The sequence below is a fragment of the Sinohyriopsis cumingii genome, chromosome 17, assembly GCF_028554795.1.
Source record: "Sinohyriopsis cumingii isolate HCF-2022 chromosome 17, ASM2855479v2, whole genome shotgun sequence".
In the NCBI taxonomy this organism is placed as follows: domain Eukaryota; kingdom Metazoa; phylum Mollusca; class Bivalvia; order Unionida; family Unionidae; genus Sinohyriopsis; species Sinohyriopsis cumingii.
This window is the reverse complement of record NC_142977.1, coordinates 15,911,611-15,927,651: the sequence shown is the minus strand read 5'-3', so window position 1 is coordinate 15,927,651 and position 16,041 is coordinate 15,911,611. Positions and strand designations below refer to the sequence as shown.

Genomic DNA, 16,041 nt, shown 5'->3' with positions numbered 1-16,041 from the left:
TATTCGGCTTATATGTGAGTATATAGAATAAATGAAGTTTCAAATATCATTCTTTGTGGTATTATATGAAAGATATGGTAATGATATGTCAGAGTTTCTCTCTGAATTTTGTGGAGTTTACTGCCACAGGTGTTTACTTGAAACTTATTGGAAAGCAGATATTTTAAGATACATAGGAATGATTCTTTAATTGATAATGAGTCTCGATGAAAATAAAATCTTGAGATATTATGCCTGCATTTCCAGTAACATCTCCTTCTAGTGAAACCAAGGAAAGAGGAAGTAACCACTAAAGCCACTAAAGCCGTTGCATCATGGCTACAGTGGGTTATACACTCTGTGTATTCCAAGATCTCAAAATATCAAGTATGTCTGATGAAAAATGTTAGCTCAGTAATTATTGCTGCAAGGGTCGTGTTGAAACAGAATGCAGCAATCCAAGACATAGATGCAGTTAGCATTATATAGCTTTGCCAAGACAAGAATTAAATATGGTAGGTCCAGTGGCTGCAGCAGCCCAATCACCAGACCATTTGAAGTCAGAAAAGCCTTACTATGGGCATAGAACAGCACATTTGCTGGATTCACCTGGTGATTTTTTTTCTTCTCTTTTTTATAAAAAAAGTTATTTGCTTCATTTACCGGGGGACTGTCATCATGACCTTTTTGACCGTCAGTTGTGCTGGTCTGATGTTAGGAAGTATCCTTCTTCCCTCAAGAATGACCACGGTAAAAGTAGGACGCTCAACATTATCTCCTCCTGTTGCCTACTCTCGTAATGTGAACATGATGGGGTGGGGCAAGGGGAAAATTTTCGAAGCAGGAAGCAAATATTTTGATAAATAATGTTTCATGGAGAATACTGACATGATTACATACTATTAAACTATGCCACACCTCCTCAAAAATGCCTTCAGCCAAGTCGAGATATTGCTGAAGCTAAAACTGGTCAACCATAGCCACCTGGTGGTGGTGAGGGTAGGTAGGGGGAAGGGTTGAAAACAGTTTCTTCCCTTTGTCTGTATGAATTTTTAATCTTTTCATGATTATCAGTTTTTAGAGGTAGAAGTGCTTTTTCCCAATGTTAATGTGAATAAGTATTCTTGGAGAAACTTGGTTTACGAAACAGTTTGCTTGAATGTGGTAGCAATGCAATGCTAACACATACCGACACTTAAGATGACATGAAAAACACCCAATACATTTACTACACACAAGTTCAGAATAGATTTTTAGCAAAGATTTGATTTTTAAGATAAATATTATAAATATATATATGTACTACAAGCAGAATTAATGAAACTTTTAAAGATAATTGTTCCGAATATACTTTCATGATATTTTTGAGTTGCTATCTTCTGTTTTAAATCTCTGACATTAATCATGGTTGGAGCATGTTTGAAAAAATAAATAAAGATTTCATAGAATTTCTTTTGACAATCATTTTTCTCTCTCAGTATTTCAAGAATCTAGAAATATTTAATTTCTTGGTGATAAATTCTTGATTTTAAAGTTTTCCGTGGTCAAGGATGTAAAATGAGGAAAACTTTATAGTTGCAATCCTGGAGAACACAAGACTCAGCTTTTGCAGCTTTATACAAAATTTCAACATTATAACATTTGCATCACCATTTGTGATGGAGAAAGCAACATGCTAGTCTTGGTTTATGCTTGGGCTTGCTGGATGAAAAATTGCAGTTTTTAGTTCATTGTACATAACCAAATTACTTCTGATTTCGTCATTTTCCTTTACACATAAAGTTTATAAATAAAGTATAGTTTGAGGATATTATAACAGTAACTTTTACAAATTTGAGCACAAAAATTATTTAAGGATTTTATGGAAAAGAATCCTCAAAACCTTATTGTATAGATGATGCCATTTGGACTATCCAGGCTCATTTCATGTGGCAATTGTCTAATGTTGTTTTGGTCCTACCTTTCAGCAAAAATAACGGAGAAAGATATTATTCGTGTGGCAGAAAGAATTCTCCAGAGCAAACCAAGTGTAGCAGCCTATGGAAATTTAAGCAGACTTCCAGCCCTTCCAGAAATCCAGTCTGCTTTATTAAACAAGAGTGGACGTGTGTCACGGAGATTTTCGATCTTTAGATAACCAAGAACCTATGACCAATTCTGACTTAACTTTTTTTTATTACAACTCTATATATATGTTTCCATAACATTAAATGAAGTATGTACAGGCAAAACAGATGGATATCTACTTGTGTACCTCACCCCATGGCAGTAAATAGAAAGTGATAGAAGTCTGGCACCTGGGCTTCTTGTGTATCTCAGCCATAGAGTAACTTAAACTTGATAGCAGTCTGGCAATAGGCTTAATCTTGCCCTTCCAAGTTAGATTTAGTTGGAGTGACTCTTTGGTTTACAGTAGAGTATGTCATAAAATAGTGTTGATAACACATGTAAATCAAAATTTATATACAGATGAAAGCACAGATTAGTATGGTAACTGTTGGCCACAGCAGCAGAAAATCTAGACAAAATGGTTTACTTACAGGTCACTATAATGAAATCATGACAGATCGGTAATGAATTTTAATGAGAACTTACAGTTACCATTTGACTTCATCGTCGTTGCTTTTATGTAGCATAGAATGTTAATGATCTTCTGAGTAAATTTCAGATTAAATGTATGAAACAAGTTGAATAATTTTTATCTTTGATTCTTGGTGATCAAAAGATTGAAATTGTTTGACAAGTTTCATAAATTAATTTTGAAATGAGCACAGAATCGACATGTTTTTTATTGCAGCGCAAAAAAAAGGACTGAATTTATTGGACTAAGCAACAGAATTGTGTAGTACAATGACTTTGAAAATAGTTGTTGTGCCTCTCCTTTAGTCGAAGTGATAACATAATTTGTGATGTCATAAGGTGTGTATAGACATGCTACATCTTTAAACTTTCATTATAAATGTATTAACAGAAATAACACTTGTTGTCGGAAAGTTATCTTTCTTATGTTCAGTAAATTGCTTTTGTTCTGTGTTCGTGTCAAACAAAAATCCTATATGGAGTAACAAAACGAAGGGTTGAAAAGTGACGTATCTAAATAGCCCACATAAACATTTTAGATGGTTGAAAAGAAGAATGCTCAATTCAATTAACATGTATATTTTCATTTTAAAAAATGAATGCATCTGAGAACGTTAGAAAAGTAACTGCATGTTAACCAAATCTGGTGTTTCTTAGCTACCATCTCTCTTCAATGCAGCTGAAATCGTGCACAGTCTGAAAAACTCGACCCTTTGATTGTGTTTGGATATACATCAGCAATGACAAAGGCATTACATCAAGTACAAGATGATGAATACAAATGGATTTTAGTATATGCAAGTGTCAGTATAGACTGCCAGCAATGTGAGATTTTCTTGAAAATTTGGCCTCTAGTTCTGGGGTTGACTGACTGCGGAACATGCATCATGACACTGATTGTTCAAGCATCAAGACTTATGAACATCAGGGTCTGCATTCTAGAAATTGAAGGACTAAACAAAAATGCTGCATCATAGTTTATACTTGACAGTAAAATGATGAAACGAATTTTGTCAAGCAGGCTTAAGAAACAAAATTTGACAGTCATGAGCATGCAGGCTTACTGATTCATCAACCACCTGCTGTAAGGCAAGACCATTTGTTAGGGAAATATTTTTTATCAGCGGATATTTACACCATATAAGTTACAAATCGAACAAATAAACACCTTGGAAAAACCTGTGTATTTTTTGTGTGTGAATCTACCATCACAGTGTATATGTACTATGCAACCACAAAGCCAAAATGATGCTATGTGTTCATCTACCAATCACAGAGTACATCTACTGTGCAACCACAAAGCCAAACTGATGCTATAGGTAATAAAGAGCAGATCTTTTATCTTCAGATTTTTAAAGATTTACATCGTATGATTGACGTATATAGTACTCTATTTTGCATGCACCAACTGAAAACATTAAAATTGTGTGCATATTAGCAATAGGTACCCTATGAAAGTGCCATTTATCAGTTATTTCTGTACTAACAGTAAAGGGAAACAGTACAATCCTTATTGTTCTGAAGGTTGTCATGGCAAAGTCTGAAACGTGTACTGTTTTCAACACATGGTCGCAAGAAGATGCCTCACATATTTTTTTTGTGTTGTTCCACAAACCTGTTCTACTCAAAGATTTATAACGGACCAAATCAAGCACAACAACATAAACTTTCTGTTTATTTTTAATGTAGGTCCAATAATAGTGCGTCCTGTAAAAGTAACATAGATGCAAATGAGAAAATTAACTCCTGACTTGTCCAACAATATCTACTAGAACTCATGTTGCAAAACCCATCATGGTTTTAGATGGCCCTGCCTCATTACCCATTAAAACCCAGGCCAAAACCCATCATGGTTTTAAGATGGCCCTGCTTCATTACCCATTAAAACCCAGTCCAAAACCCATCATGGTTTCAAGATGGCCTTGCCTCATTACCCATTAAAACCCAGTCCAAGACCCATCATGGTTTTAAGATGACCCTAACCCATTACCCATTAAAACCCAGGTCAAAACCCATCATGGTTTTAAGATGGCCCTACATCATTACCCATTAAAACCCAGGCCAAAACCCATCATGGTTTTAGATGGCCCTGCCTCATTACCCATTAAAACCCAGGCCAAAACCCATCATGGTTTTAAGATGGCCCTGCCTCATTACCCATTAAAACCCATCATGGTTTTAAGATGGCCCTGCCTCATTACCCATTAAAACCCAGTCCAACACCCATGGTTGTTTTAAGGTGGCCCTACCCCATTACTCATTAAAACCCAGGCCAAAACTCGTCATGGTTTTAAATTGGCCTTACCTCATTACCCATTAAAACCCATGCCAAGACCCATTGTGGTTTTAAGATGGCCCTACATCATTTTAGAACTGTGCAGCTCTGACAAAAGGAACTGCAGCATCAGTGGTATATACTGAATTCTTCCTCTACCCAGTAAAAGACCCATCATGGTTTTAAGATTGCCTTACATCATTACCCATTAAAGCCCAATTCAAGACCCATCATGGTTTTAATATGGCCAGACCTCATTACCCATTAAAACCCAGTCCAACACCCATCGTGGTTTTAAGACCACCATGCCTATATGCTAAGACCAACTCGATAATAGACCAATTTTCTTAAGCCCAATTAGTGGTCTTGTTAGCAGACTTACCCTTTCGCCCTCACACAAACTAGAAGTGTTCTTGAGATGTTTTGTCAGTTTTTTGAAAATCAGTTGACCACAGTGAATAAGACTAATCCTTCAGCATGCAACTTGCAGTTTTTATGAGGAGGGTGTATGATAAGTTTTTTTTAAAATATCATTTAAATTCTTATTTTTTTTATTTTTTTTACAAAATAACCCAACAATTGTCAAAAAATATTTTTTATGGGATATAGCACCTTAATTTGCCATTTAAGGTAAAAGAAGACTCTTGAATACACAACCAGTTCTCACCAGGACAAACATCAATCAGTAGACCAAGATACTTTTTACTCCAAATTGGTGACAGATAATTCCATGCCAGTAAATACAGTGTGTGCGTGTGTGTGTATAAATATAATTGTAAGTTACATTAACCTGCATTAATCTATCAGGACAAGGCAATCCGTGAATGTCTGCTCTAAACTGTTCTATTAAAAAAAATTCAGAACACATGTATCATACGAAATCATATGTGTATCATAACATTAATATTCCAAACTGCTTCAAGGTACCTACAGCTTAAACTACACAATCAGACCTGCCAACCCTTACAATTTTGCATCAAGTCTTATAGAAATGACCCATAATAATTGGACTTACAAAATAAAATTGCAGAAATATGATAGCAGTAAAATCTGGATACTGGCATATCCATATTTGATTTGGATCCAGGTTTCATGTTAGATTCACTGGAGTTGGTCAGGGAACCAGACTTACTTTACAGGAGTACCTCAGATGCTTTAAACTGCATTTATTTTGTTCTGCAAAACTTCAGAATGATCAAGCTGTTTTTTTTAAAAACTGGCATTCAACAAGTGACAAGGATGAAAGAGACAACAGTAATGAATAGTAAAGCAAATATTCATATCAATAGGGAAAACAGCATGAACGGCATCTACTGCGCTAATGAGGTCTTTGGGAAAATAGCATGAATGGCATCTACTGCCTTAATGAGGTCTTTGGGAAAATAGCATGAACGGCATCTACTGCCTTAATGAGGTCTTATTAGGGTTGGCACGTCTGCATGATACTTTTGTGCATTAAAACTTTGCCGATGATAAAAAAATTCTGGTATTTCCACAGCTTATTTCATTAAAATTATCTTTGCAAAGTTTTAAAAAACTCTGAATATGAGAAATATAAATGAAATAGTTTTAAAAAATCTGACCTTAGGTTACAATTATATCCATATTCTAATGATACATGTAAATGTAAAACTATTTCAGTCATCCATCATTTTTATATATTTATTAGTATTCACTCAACAACATATTTCAATATGAACAATTTCTGAAACTAAATAATTTAATTAGTCTTCTGTCATAAATAGCAAATTTTAACTGTGCACTATTTTGATAGGTTGATAAAGGATTTAAAAAATATATTAAACCAGGATTTTTAATGCAGATCTTTTTAATAATTTACATGTGATGTACATAAAATTTACCCTGTGAATCGACCAAAATGTATTGGAAAATCTGGAAAATAATGGCATGCATGAAAACAAGCATATACAGAAAATATAGTTCTTCCTGTATTTTTATGAAAGAAAGGGCACATCTCTTTCATAAAAGACAATAATGTAAACTTGGCTCCTGGTATGATTGTTTTGACCCTATTTTTCGATTTCCTTGGGAGTTTGGTGGTTCAGTGAATACCATGCCAGACTCAAGATCAAGAGAGAGTGGATTCAAATCCTACCATCAGACTAGCTACCATGATGTGTCCTTCGGCAAGGCTCTTTGCACTATAAAGCCTACATGTGTTGCTGAGCTGTAAAACAAAACAAACTAAACCAAACCTCAGCTATTCTACATATATGTGCTTTGTTTACATTCTCCCATTTTTTCTTGTTGTCTTTCATACTGAATCAGCTATCTTCAGGTAATCTTCTACCAGTTTGGTCACCTTCATGTAATAAACTTTAAATTTCATTGACAAGTGCATATTGCATGTACTAAATTAAAAATAAAAGCACACATAACTTATTTTTAAAGATTTTAAAGAATCGCAGCCCAAGTTAATATAATTAAAAATATATGGTTAGAAAATATTGCACATTCAGGCACCCTATATACATTACAAATGTGGCCACTGTGAACTAATGACAATGTGACAATAGTTGAATGAAAACTGCAAAACAGCTGTTGATTTTGCACTGAATTCAAAACTGTTTATTAAACTAGAAACTGTTTTGGAAACAACCCCTGCTGAAAAACCAGAGGATCGTTCTGCTGTTATCAAAGTGGGTTATAAAAATGTACTGCAGTGATGCATGACTTCCATCTTGTGTGGTTAATTCAGGTATCCTCACTCGGTGAAACACTTTATAGTATCCTTTTTTATCTTGCACAAATTCTTCTCACTGAAACTGACACATTAACTAAAATGCTGCATAAGCTGAATATTTTACACAAGTTTTAATTATATTTCCCCATGATTGCTTCATATAAATCTAACAGACAAACAAAGACTGGACTGTCATACATTTCAACTAGAAGCTTTGCTCCACAGTTCCTAATGTACTTGATTTTGGAATATTTCAAACTGCTTCTGGGAAATTTTCATCTTTATTGTACAGTGCCTGAGCTTTGATAGACGGACACAAATCATTGGACATCAGAGATGTTTACGTTGTCATGGGCTAAACACAAATTCAAGCCATCAGCTGGTGTGATCAGTCTTGTGCTTCCTAATATGACCTGTTCAAAATAAATAATAGAATGGCCATGAGTTTGGTTGGTCGTACATGAAATTGTTGTTGTTGTTGTTGTTGTTGTAGGGTTTAACGCCATTTTTCAGCACACGATAGGCTATACATGGCGGCCAGTATTAATGGTGGAGGAAGAACCCGGAAAATCCCCGAAAAGAACCACCGACCGTACATGAAATAAACAAATCATACTTTCACTATTTGGAAACAAAAATTCGGGATGGCTTTATAATGCTGTGGCAAACAAGAACTAGCCCATTAACAATTCTGCTGATTGCCTAAGATGAAGATCAATGGTTACAGTATATACAACCATACAAGTCGGATTAAAGTGAATACAATAACAGCTGATCTGCAATAATATAATGTGTTGGGTGATCTTGGGGATCCATGTTGTTTTTCTGATTGGTCCATGCAAATTGACTAAATCCGGATCTGTCAGCACATTATATGATCTCAGATCAGGGTCATTGTTGCTTGTTCCACTATTAATCGTACCAAAAGCACAGGGACCCAGGTTGACAGGTTCATTATCGGACATGAGACGGCAGATCTAGCTCTATGTTCTACTGAATATTCCAAACAATCTGCATAGACTTGGAATGGCTGGGGTCTTATGTGACAAAGATCTAGGCCTACAGGTTTGCAATTAGACTTCTACGTGACTATACATGGTACATGGTACCCCATTTTGTAAATTAACTCATATACAGCACAACTTTGTATAACTTTAACACCAGTTACTCAAATACTTGAGAACGTTAATGACTTGTTCACTCAAGGTTATATTATATCTGATCTGTCATTCCTTATACATCAAGTTTGGTTACCTCCCCTTAGAGCAAGGATAATTGCAGCTGAAGCTCCTTATTCATCAAATTTGGTTACCTCCCCTTATAGCAAGGATAATGGCCGCTTAAACTCCTTATTCATCAAATTTGGTTACCTTCCCTTATAGTAAAGATAATGGCAGCTTAAACTCCTTATACATCAAATTTGGTTACCTCCCCTTAGAGCAAGGATAATGACAGCTTAAAGCTGCTAGAAACTTCCAAACTTTCTTTTTTTATTAAACCTTGTTATCTTAAACATGACAAAAGCAACACACAATAACCCCAACCTAATGCCTAAGCTGGCAGATCTAGTCATGACCTAGTAAATTAATTGATCTTGGCAAAAAATAACAATTTAAAATGAGTCTGACCATGGATTAAAATGTTTTCTACAGGTAGTGGTGTGTATCATGCCATCTGGGGAGTAGTTTGCTTTCATTCAGAATACAGGGTATTCACAATTCATTTTTTTTGATCCACAAACATTGTTTCAGTGTATTAAAAGAGGCAAAGATATTACACTGTGACCACAGTACATGTGAAAACAGATCTGACTGTCCTCTGCCTGCAAAGTATTTAATGTTGGTATCATGAATGAGAAAAAAGCATTTCTTTAGAAATGTACAAAGCATATTTTTAACAACCTGCTATCTGTTTCTTCATTATAAGCAGACAAAAGTTTATTTTTTGGGTGGGTGGGTGGGGAAACAACTACCATTGATAAGCTTGGTGTGCAAAGATTCAATTAAACAGGGTATCATTTTAACTGTATTTAACATTTACTGCACTTCAAGTTCAACCAATGTTCCGGAACAGTAAAACCTGTAAAATTAAAACAATGAAAAACATAAAACACTAGCAATTATTTGGTTAAAAAAGCAATATTTTTCCTCCACATATTCTGTCCATGATTCTTTAAATTGTAACTCTTTAAGCAATCAATTGATATCATTGATATTTAATTCTGTATAAAAATATGCTGAAGAAGGAGCGCAATTACCCACTGATTATAAATCTATATCAATCCTGTGCTTGTTGGTAAAAAGCTCATGAGAGTATGTGTTTAGATATTACTTCAGTAATGACATCTTGTTTTAATTCAAGAACACCCCATGAAATTGCAGTTTCAGCTATTATAGGAAACATTCTGGAAAAAATGCTTTAGATGACTGACATGACAATGTCAGGAAGAACTGAGCTGGCTTAACTATGTATGCCTTGTGCTCTAGACCTGCTGTGACAATGGAGAAACAACTCAAAGTTTATGCACTTGTGTTTTTATTGAGAGATGCTTACAAAGAACTTTCTGACACTTGTGTTTTTATTGAGAGATGCTTACAAAGAAATTTCTGACACTTGTGTTTTTATTGAGAGATGCTTACAAAGAAATTTCTGACAGTTTTATGATGAACACTGGAAAGTCTAGATAATGGAGATGTCTGCACTCACATGGATAATAATGGTTCAAGCAACAGCAATGATCGTGAAGAAAATGGTGCATGTAGCACCAAGTGATGAAAACACTCCTTCAGTAAGAACTATTTCCATGAGTCAAAATAAGTGAGAAACAGGAAATGTTTTGTAAAATAGGAAGAAAAACCTTACCAATCTTAGAAATATGAACTTAAGAATATCTACAATGGATGCAAGTTTTCTACAGCAAGGGAGAGTTTCCTTTTCCAAGGACTTGTCAAGAACATCCAACAACTTTCAAGGAAGATTTATATTATAGAAACAGAATTTTCTCCATATATTATGTTACATATCACTGCAAAACAGGTAGAAAAGAGTAATACATAACAAACCTAGATATTCAAGTTGCTGATGCTCAAAACATTTATGGCAAAATGATTGATAAATTTAGCAATGTGGTATGCTTGTGCAACTTCTGATGAACTATTTTTTCCATGTTGGAAATGTGAACGACTTTGTGACATGTCTTGCAGATCATTTTGTGTTTGTCCTCCTTCAATGCTTTTAGCCAACTGTAACTTGGGGAACTTTCTCTTCTTGAGATTGACAAAAAAATAATTTGTGATTTTTGTATGATCTTGCATAAATAAAAATACACTCCCTTCATACATCCTACCTGTGTATCTGGTTTGTAAGTGTGCAGAACATCCTTAATCTGTTTAAACTCCATACTAGTAACACCTCCAACAACAAAGAGTATCATCAGGGGGGCATCACTTGGCCTTGGTTTAGCAACACTTCGGAACAACCTTCAAACCAAAGGAAGAAATATTTGAATAGTGAGGTTTGTTGAATGAATTGTTCTAATATAAAATACATATTTCCTGCAAACATTTTAGACATACAGAGGATTCTGAGACATGAGGGGCTTATTACAAGTATGATTTTCATGCTCAAGGTTATTTGTGGTTAGATTTTCACTCCAAATATCTTAAAATGTTTTTGATCACAAGAAGAAAACTCGGGTGATCAATAAATCCTGGGACTAATCAGGTGATGCTACAAGTAAATTCTGGGACTAACATAGTAGGGGAATTAGAAACTATTGAGCTTCTAGTCAATTCTGGGACTAACACAATAGGGCGATTGGAAACTACTGAACTACTAGTAAAATGCGAGCCTAACACACTACTGAGATTGGAAACTACTTAGCTACTGGCAGATTCTAGGATTACCACACAAGGCAGATTGGAAACTTCTGAGCTACTAATAAATTCAGGGACTAACATCCCTAGGAGAATGGAAACTCCACTGAACTAAATTGGAACTACTAGTACATTCTTGGATTAGAAACTCTACTGAGCCACTAGTAAATTCTGGGACTAAAACACTAGCGGCATTGAAAACTACTGAGCTACTAGTCAATTCTGGGACTAAAACACTAGCAGCATTGAAAACTACTGAGCTACTAGTCAATTCTGGGACTAATACACTAGTGGTACTAGAAATGTATTAAACTACCAGTAAATTATGGGACTAACACACATGGGATACAGGAAACTACAGAACTAACAAGTAGATTCTGTGACTAACACACTAGGGGAATTGGAAACTGTACTAACTACCAGTAGATTCTGGAACAAACACTCTAAACACTCTAGGGGGACAATAAACTCACAGAGCTATCACTAAATTCCAGGATTATACACTAGATGAATTGGAAACTACAGAACTACATGTAGATTCCAGGACTAACACATTAGTGGGGATGGAAACTCCACTGTGCTTCTAGATATCACCCACTCCCTGCAGATGTGCAAATGTAATGACCAGTGTACTAACTATTCCTATTGGTGTCTGAGATTAAAAGAACAGCCAGGGAGACTGTGCCTTCAGCTATAAATCACTGTTGTGCTTACCTAGCTGCAGTAAACTGTTGGTTAAACCTGCCTTTACCTTTTAAAACTCCTTTCTCAGTAAATTAATTATACCAGCTGAAAAATTAATATCTCATCTCCAAGCTAATAACTTCTTATACAGAATTGTTGCTAGAAACTGATATTCTTTCTATGAAAAAAATGTGTCATCACTACCCACATGTAACATGCGACTTAAGATTAAAAAGTTTAAAAATGGAAATAATAGACTTTATTCTTGAACAAAACAAAACTAGAAGCAATGCATTTCATGTGTTCAATGTTTAAAATTTCAAGTTTTATTACTGTATTACATACATACCATATTAACCATACTCAGCTTTCACTGATCACTTTTTAATACTTTGCTCAAAAAGTTATAGAAGTTAAGCTAATGCATTTCCATATCTTCCATGAATAAAATGTTTCTTTTATCTTCTCTGTTAATGATTCAGTTCTTAAAAGCATAGTTCACAAAATATGCACTGTAAAAAAGCTCAAAATGCCTGAAGCCATAAACCCTTGGCTTCTTTGATCTAGATGATAAACACCCTCACTGGCATATGAAATGGGAACGGACAATATTTGTGCATAGACAAGGAGTTTCCTGTATCGGGTAAACTGTAGGTCAAATACAAAATACTGTTAAAAAAGGTCCAGTACTGTGAGTTATTTAAAAACAAAAAGAAATATAGTAAAAACAGATATCTCAAAGTTTTCAAAATGTTAATAACCCTTCACTATGGCTCATCTACAGACTAGGTTATTTACCACTGAAATGAAAATTGAATGCAAATGAAATTCAGATGAACACTAATGATACACGGAGAAACACAAACACAACAATTCATACATTGTGAAAAATGAAGGGTTCCTCAACAGTTTCAGAAAAACAAAAACAATTTTGATAAATCCGCTGATACTAAATTCCAAATTAAAAAAATAAAGGGAAATGATGACTGGAAGAAATAAGCACAAACTCAAAATGAATTTCTTCAACCCTATATTGAAGATTATAAATAAATAGAGTGTATTATTAAATATGTGTAATAATGCAGATATTATATGATATTTCAAAATTTGTCATGTATCTGTCAATAGCTAATTAATAACATTACATTTTTTAAAACATTTTATTTTAAAGAATGAAATTTGAATTGTGTCCCCTTGTACAATTCTTTAACAAGATTATGAAAAAACAATCAAGTGAAACCAGTCGTAGTTTTGTGTGTTGGTGTTGTTTATTGTGATAACAGTTCAAGGACAAACCTGAATGTAATGCAATCAAAATGAATTCTGAATGTTTTTCACATGCATATGAAATGCAAGCAAACTGCAGATTTGATGCAATTTCTTGTTTCAGGGTCTGTATTCAATTTCACAAATTATTCTTACGTGTCCTAAAATCAATGAAAATCCAAAAAAGAAACTAGTCACTAGATCCAATCAAGTCACCTGGGCATGCCATATTTTTCTTCAATTTCTAAATAGATATGTCCATGATCTACCCAAATCCAGACTTCTTTATATCTCTGAATCCGGTATTTACCCAAATCCAGACTTAATTACATCTCCGAATCAGTATTTACCCAAATCCAGACTTCTTTATATCTCTGAATCCAGTATTTACCCAAATCCAGACTTCAGTATATCTCTGAATCCAGTATCTACCCAAATCCAGACTTCAGTATATCTCTGAATCCAGTATTTACCCACATCCAGACTTCAGTATATCTCTGAATCCAGTATTTACCCACATCCAGACTTAAGTACATCTCCGAATCCAGTATTTACCCAAATCCAGACTTTATCTCTGAATCCATTATTTGCAAAACTCCAGACTTTAGTATTTGCCCAACTCTAGACTTTAGTATATCTCTGAATCCAGTATTTACTCAAATCCAGACTTTCAGTATATCTCCAAATCCATTATTTACCCAAATCCAGACTTTAGTATATCTCTGAATCCAGAAGATTTACATTCTATACTTGGCAAATCTGGTTTACTTGGATCAAAGATGGCTGCTACCAGCTGCTTCAGCAAGGGATTGAGGCCAGGTAGACTGACAGCTGATCCTGGATCTAATATGGACCTGAAATAATACAATAATTTTGTTCAAAATGCTTCCTTCTACAGCTAAACTTGTCAGAATAGATAGCAATGAAAAATCATAAATAATGTAATAAATCATAAATAATGTAACTTTAACAGAAATAAAGGCTAATTATGAATGAATGTTGGTGAAATGTCAAAATATTTAATTTTTTGAAGAAAGCATTATTTATAAAAAAATTAATTAAGGTTCTATGCAATTTACAATTCTGGAAATTTTACTAGGCTTTATGCATTTTATCAGCTAAAGATAAATATATATCCTGCATTAACGACCACTACATGGAAAAGTCTAGCAAACATGCATACAATTCATAGCTGACTGTGCATTTATTGTTAAATCACAATTTCATTTGCACTGTTTCAAGATCAATGATTTCTCATTGCAAATATACCAAGAAAAAGTAGATTCCTCTTGGAGCAAATTTTGTTCTCCAGGATGTATTGAGATTGTGTCAGTCAAACAGAATGTCTGTCAAGTAAACATATGGCAGAATGTTACGTGTCCAATGATTACCCAAGGTTCTGTAAACTTTTTGATGACTTTGTTTGTTCTCAAATGCTATTACTTGCCACATATACTTGCTCATAAGGTGGGTTCAACTGAAAACAACAGAAACTATAACCTACCATTACATAATCTGCCAGGAGATCAAGGTCTACACAGTTTGTTCTACTGATTACTCCTAACAAAATGCAAAGACCTAGATTTGCCTGCACATTATGCAACAACATATCTGGATCTACATAATATGCAGTTAGACTAAATGGTATTTGTTAATACTTATATAGCCATCACCATCAGAAATGTTATACCAAAATACAGGCAAGACAAAAATTATATTTATGATAGAAGAATTCTGCAAAATACTATGTCTAACCTGTTCTGCTAAGGCATATTCAACACACACCGCAAAGTCACCAGAGTATGAAAAGGAGGTTTCTGTGACCTATTTTTTTTATGTGATGAGCGGCTTGATCAACAGCAGATACAATAATCAAGTTTCATGACTGTATGCAAAACTGTGTCAGAGAAGATGACAAAACTTCAAAACCTCGACATTAGTACCTATGCCAACAATGACAATACAGCCAGAAAAGTGATACCTTTGCTTTGCAGGCAAGACAAAAATCAAGAATACCTGAACTGCTGCATATGCTCTCTGGCAGAACTGAGGGATATCAGTTTCTCCCAAAGATCTTCTACTATGTCAGTCACCATGCTCTCAGCTGAAGCCTCTCCAACTGAAACAGTAGATAGACAGTAAAACTTGGCACCAAAACTTTAGTAAACTTAAATACCCTTAAAACCTCAGTAATTCTAAATAACCTGTTATGAATATATGGTCTTAAACCAAGTAACAGAAGTTTTGCAAAATTAAACAAATAATTTATTTTCCTAAAATACAAAGTGAAAAATAAAAAATAACTTACAGTATGGTGAATGAAATCCACAATAGCCCTAAAATTCTATTGCCAGTCCAAAAGTATCCTGTATTCCAAATGAGTTCCATCTGTATTCTGAATGAAGTTCAATCAATTGAGCTGATGTGCCAAAAGTCTAGAATAGTCGTTGTTGTTGTAGGGTTTAATGCCATTTTTTAGCACACGATAGGCTATACATGGTGGCCTATATTAATGGTGGAGGAAGAACCCGGAAAAACAATGGAAAGAACCACCAACCCACAAGACTCGAACCCACGCAGACAGAGGTGAGATGGCAGTGATCCGTAATGGAGAGCGCTTTAGACCACTCGGTCACTCAGGGCAAATAGTCTAGAATAGTCTGATGTGCTAACAGTCT

General features: G+C 34.7%; 2 protein-coding genes across 4 annotated transcripts in view; one reads left to right on the top strand and one right to left on the bottom strand.

The window, feature by feature from the left end:
• The window catches only part of LOC149777809 (mitochondrial-processing peptidase subunit alpha-like), a 49,995-nt gene extending 46,258 nt beyond the window's left edge, over positions 1-3,737 (top strand). Inside the window, exon 11 of the mRNA XM_089938868.1 lies at positions 1,947-3,737. Within this exon, the coding sequence (XP_089794994.1) occupies positions 1,947-2,116 (170 nt within the window). The 3' untranslated portion in view covers positions 2,117-3,737. The remainder of the gene's footprint in view (positions 1-1,946) is intronic.
• Positions 3,738-6,482: 2,745 nt separating this feature from the next.
• The window catches only part of LOC149777808 (sec1 family domain-containing protein 2-like), a 39,101-nt gene continuing 29,542 nt past the window's right edge, over positions 6,483-16,041 (bottom strand). For all 3 annotated transcript variants that reach the window (XM_089938864.1, XM_089938866.1, XM_089938867.1), the window contains exons 13-16: positions 15,380-15,482; positions 14,062-14,217; positions 10,885-11,017; positions 6,483-7,951 (exon numbers count right to left, since the gene is read on the bottom strand). In XM_089938864.1, coding sequence (XP_089794990.1) covers positions 7,859-7,951; positions 10,885-11,017; positions 14,062-14,217; positions 15,380-15,482 — 485 coding nt within the window. In that variant the 3' untranslated portion in view covers positions 6,483-7,858. The remainder of the gene's footprint in view (positions 7,952-10,884; positions 11,018-14,061; positions 14,218-15,379; positions 15,483-16,041) is intronic.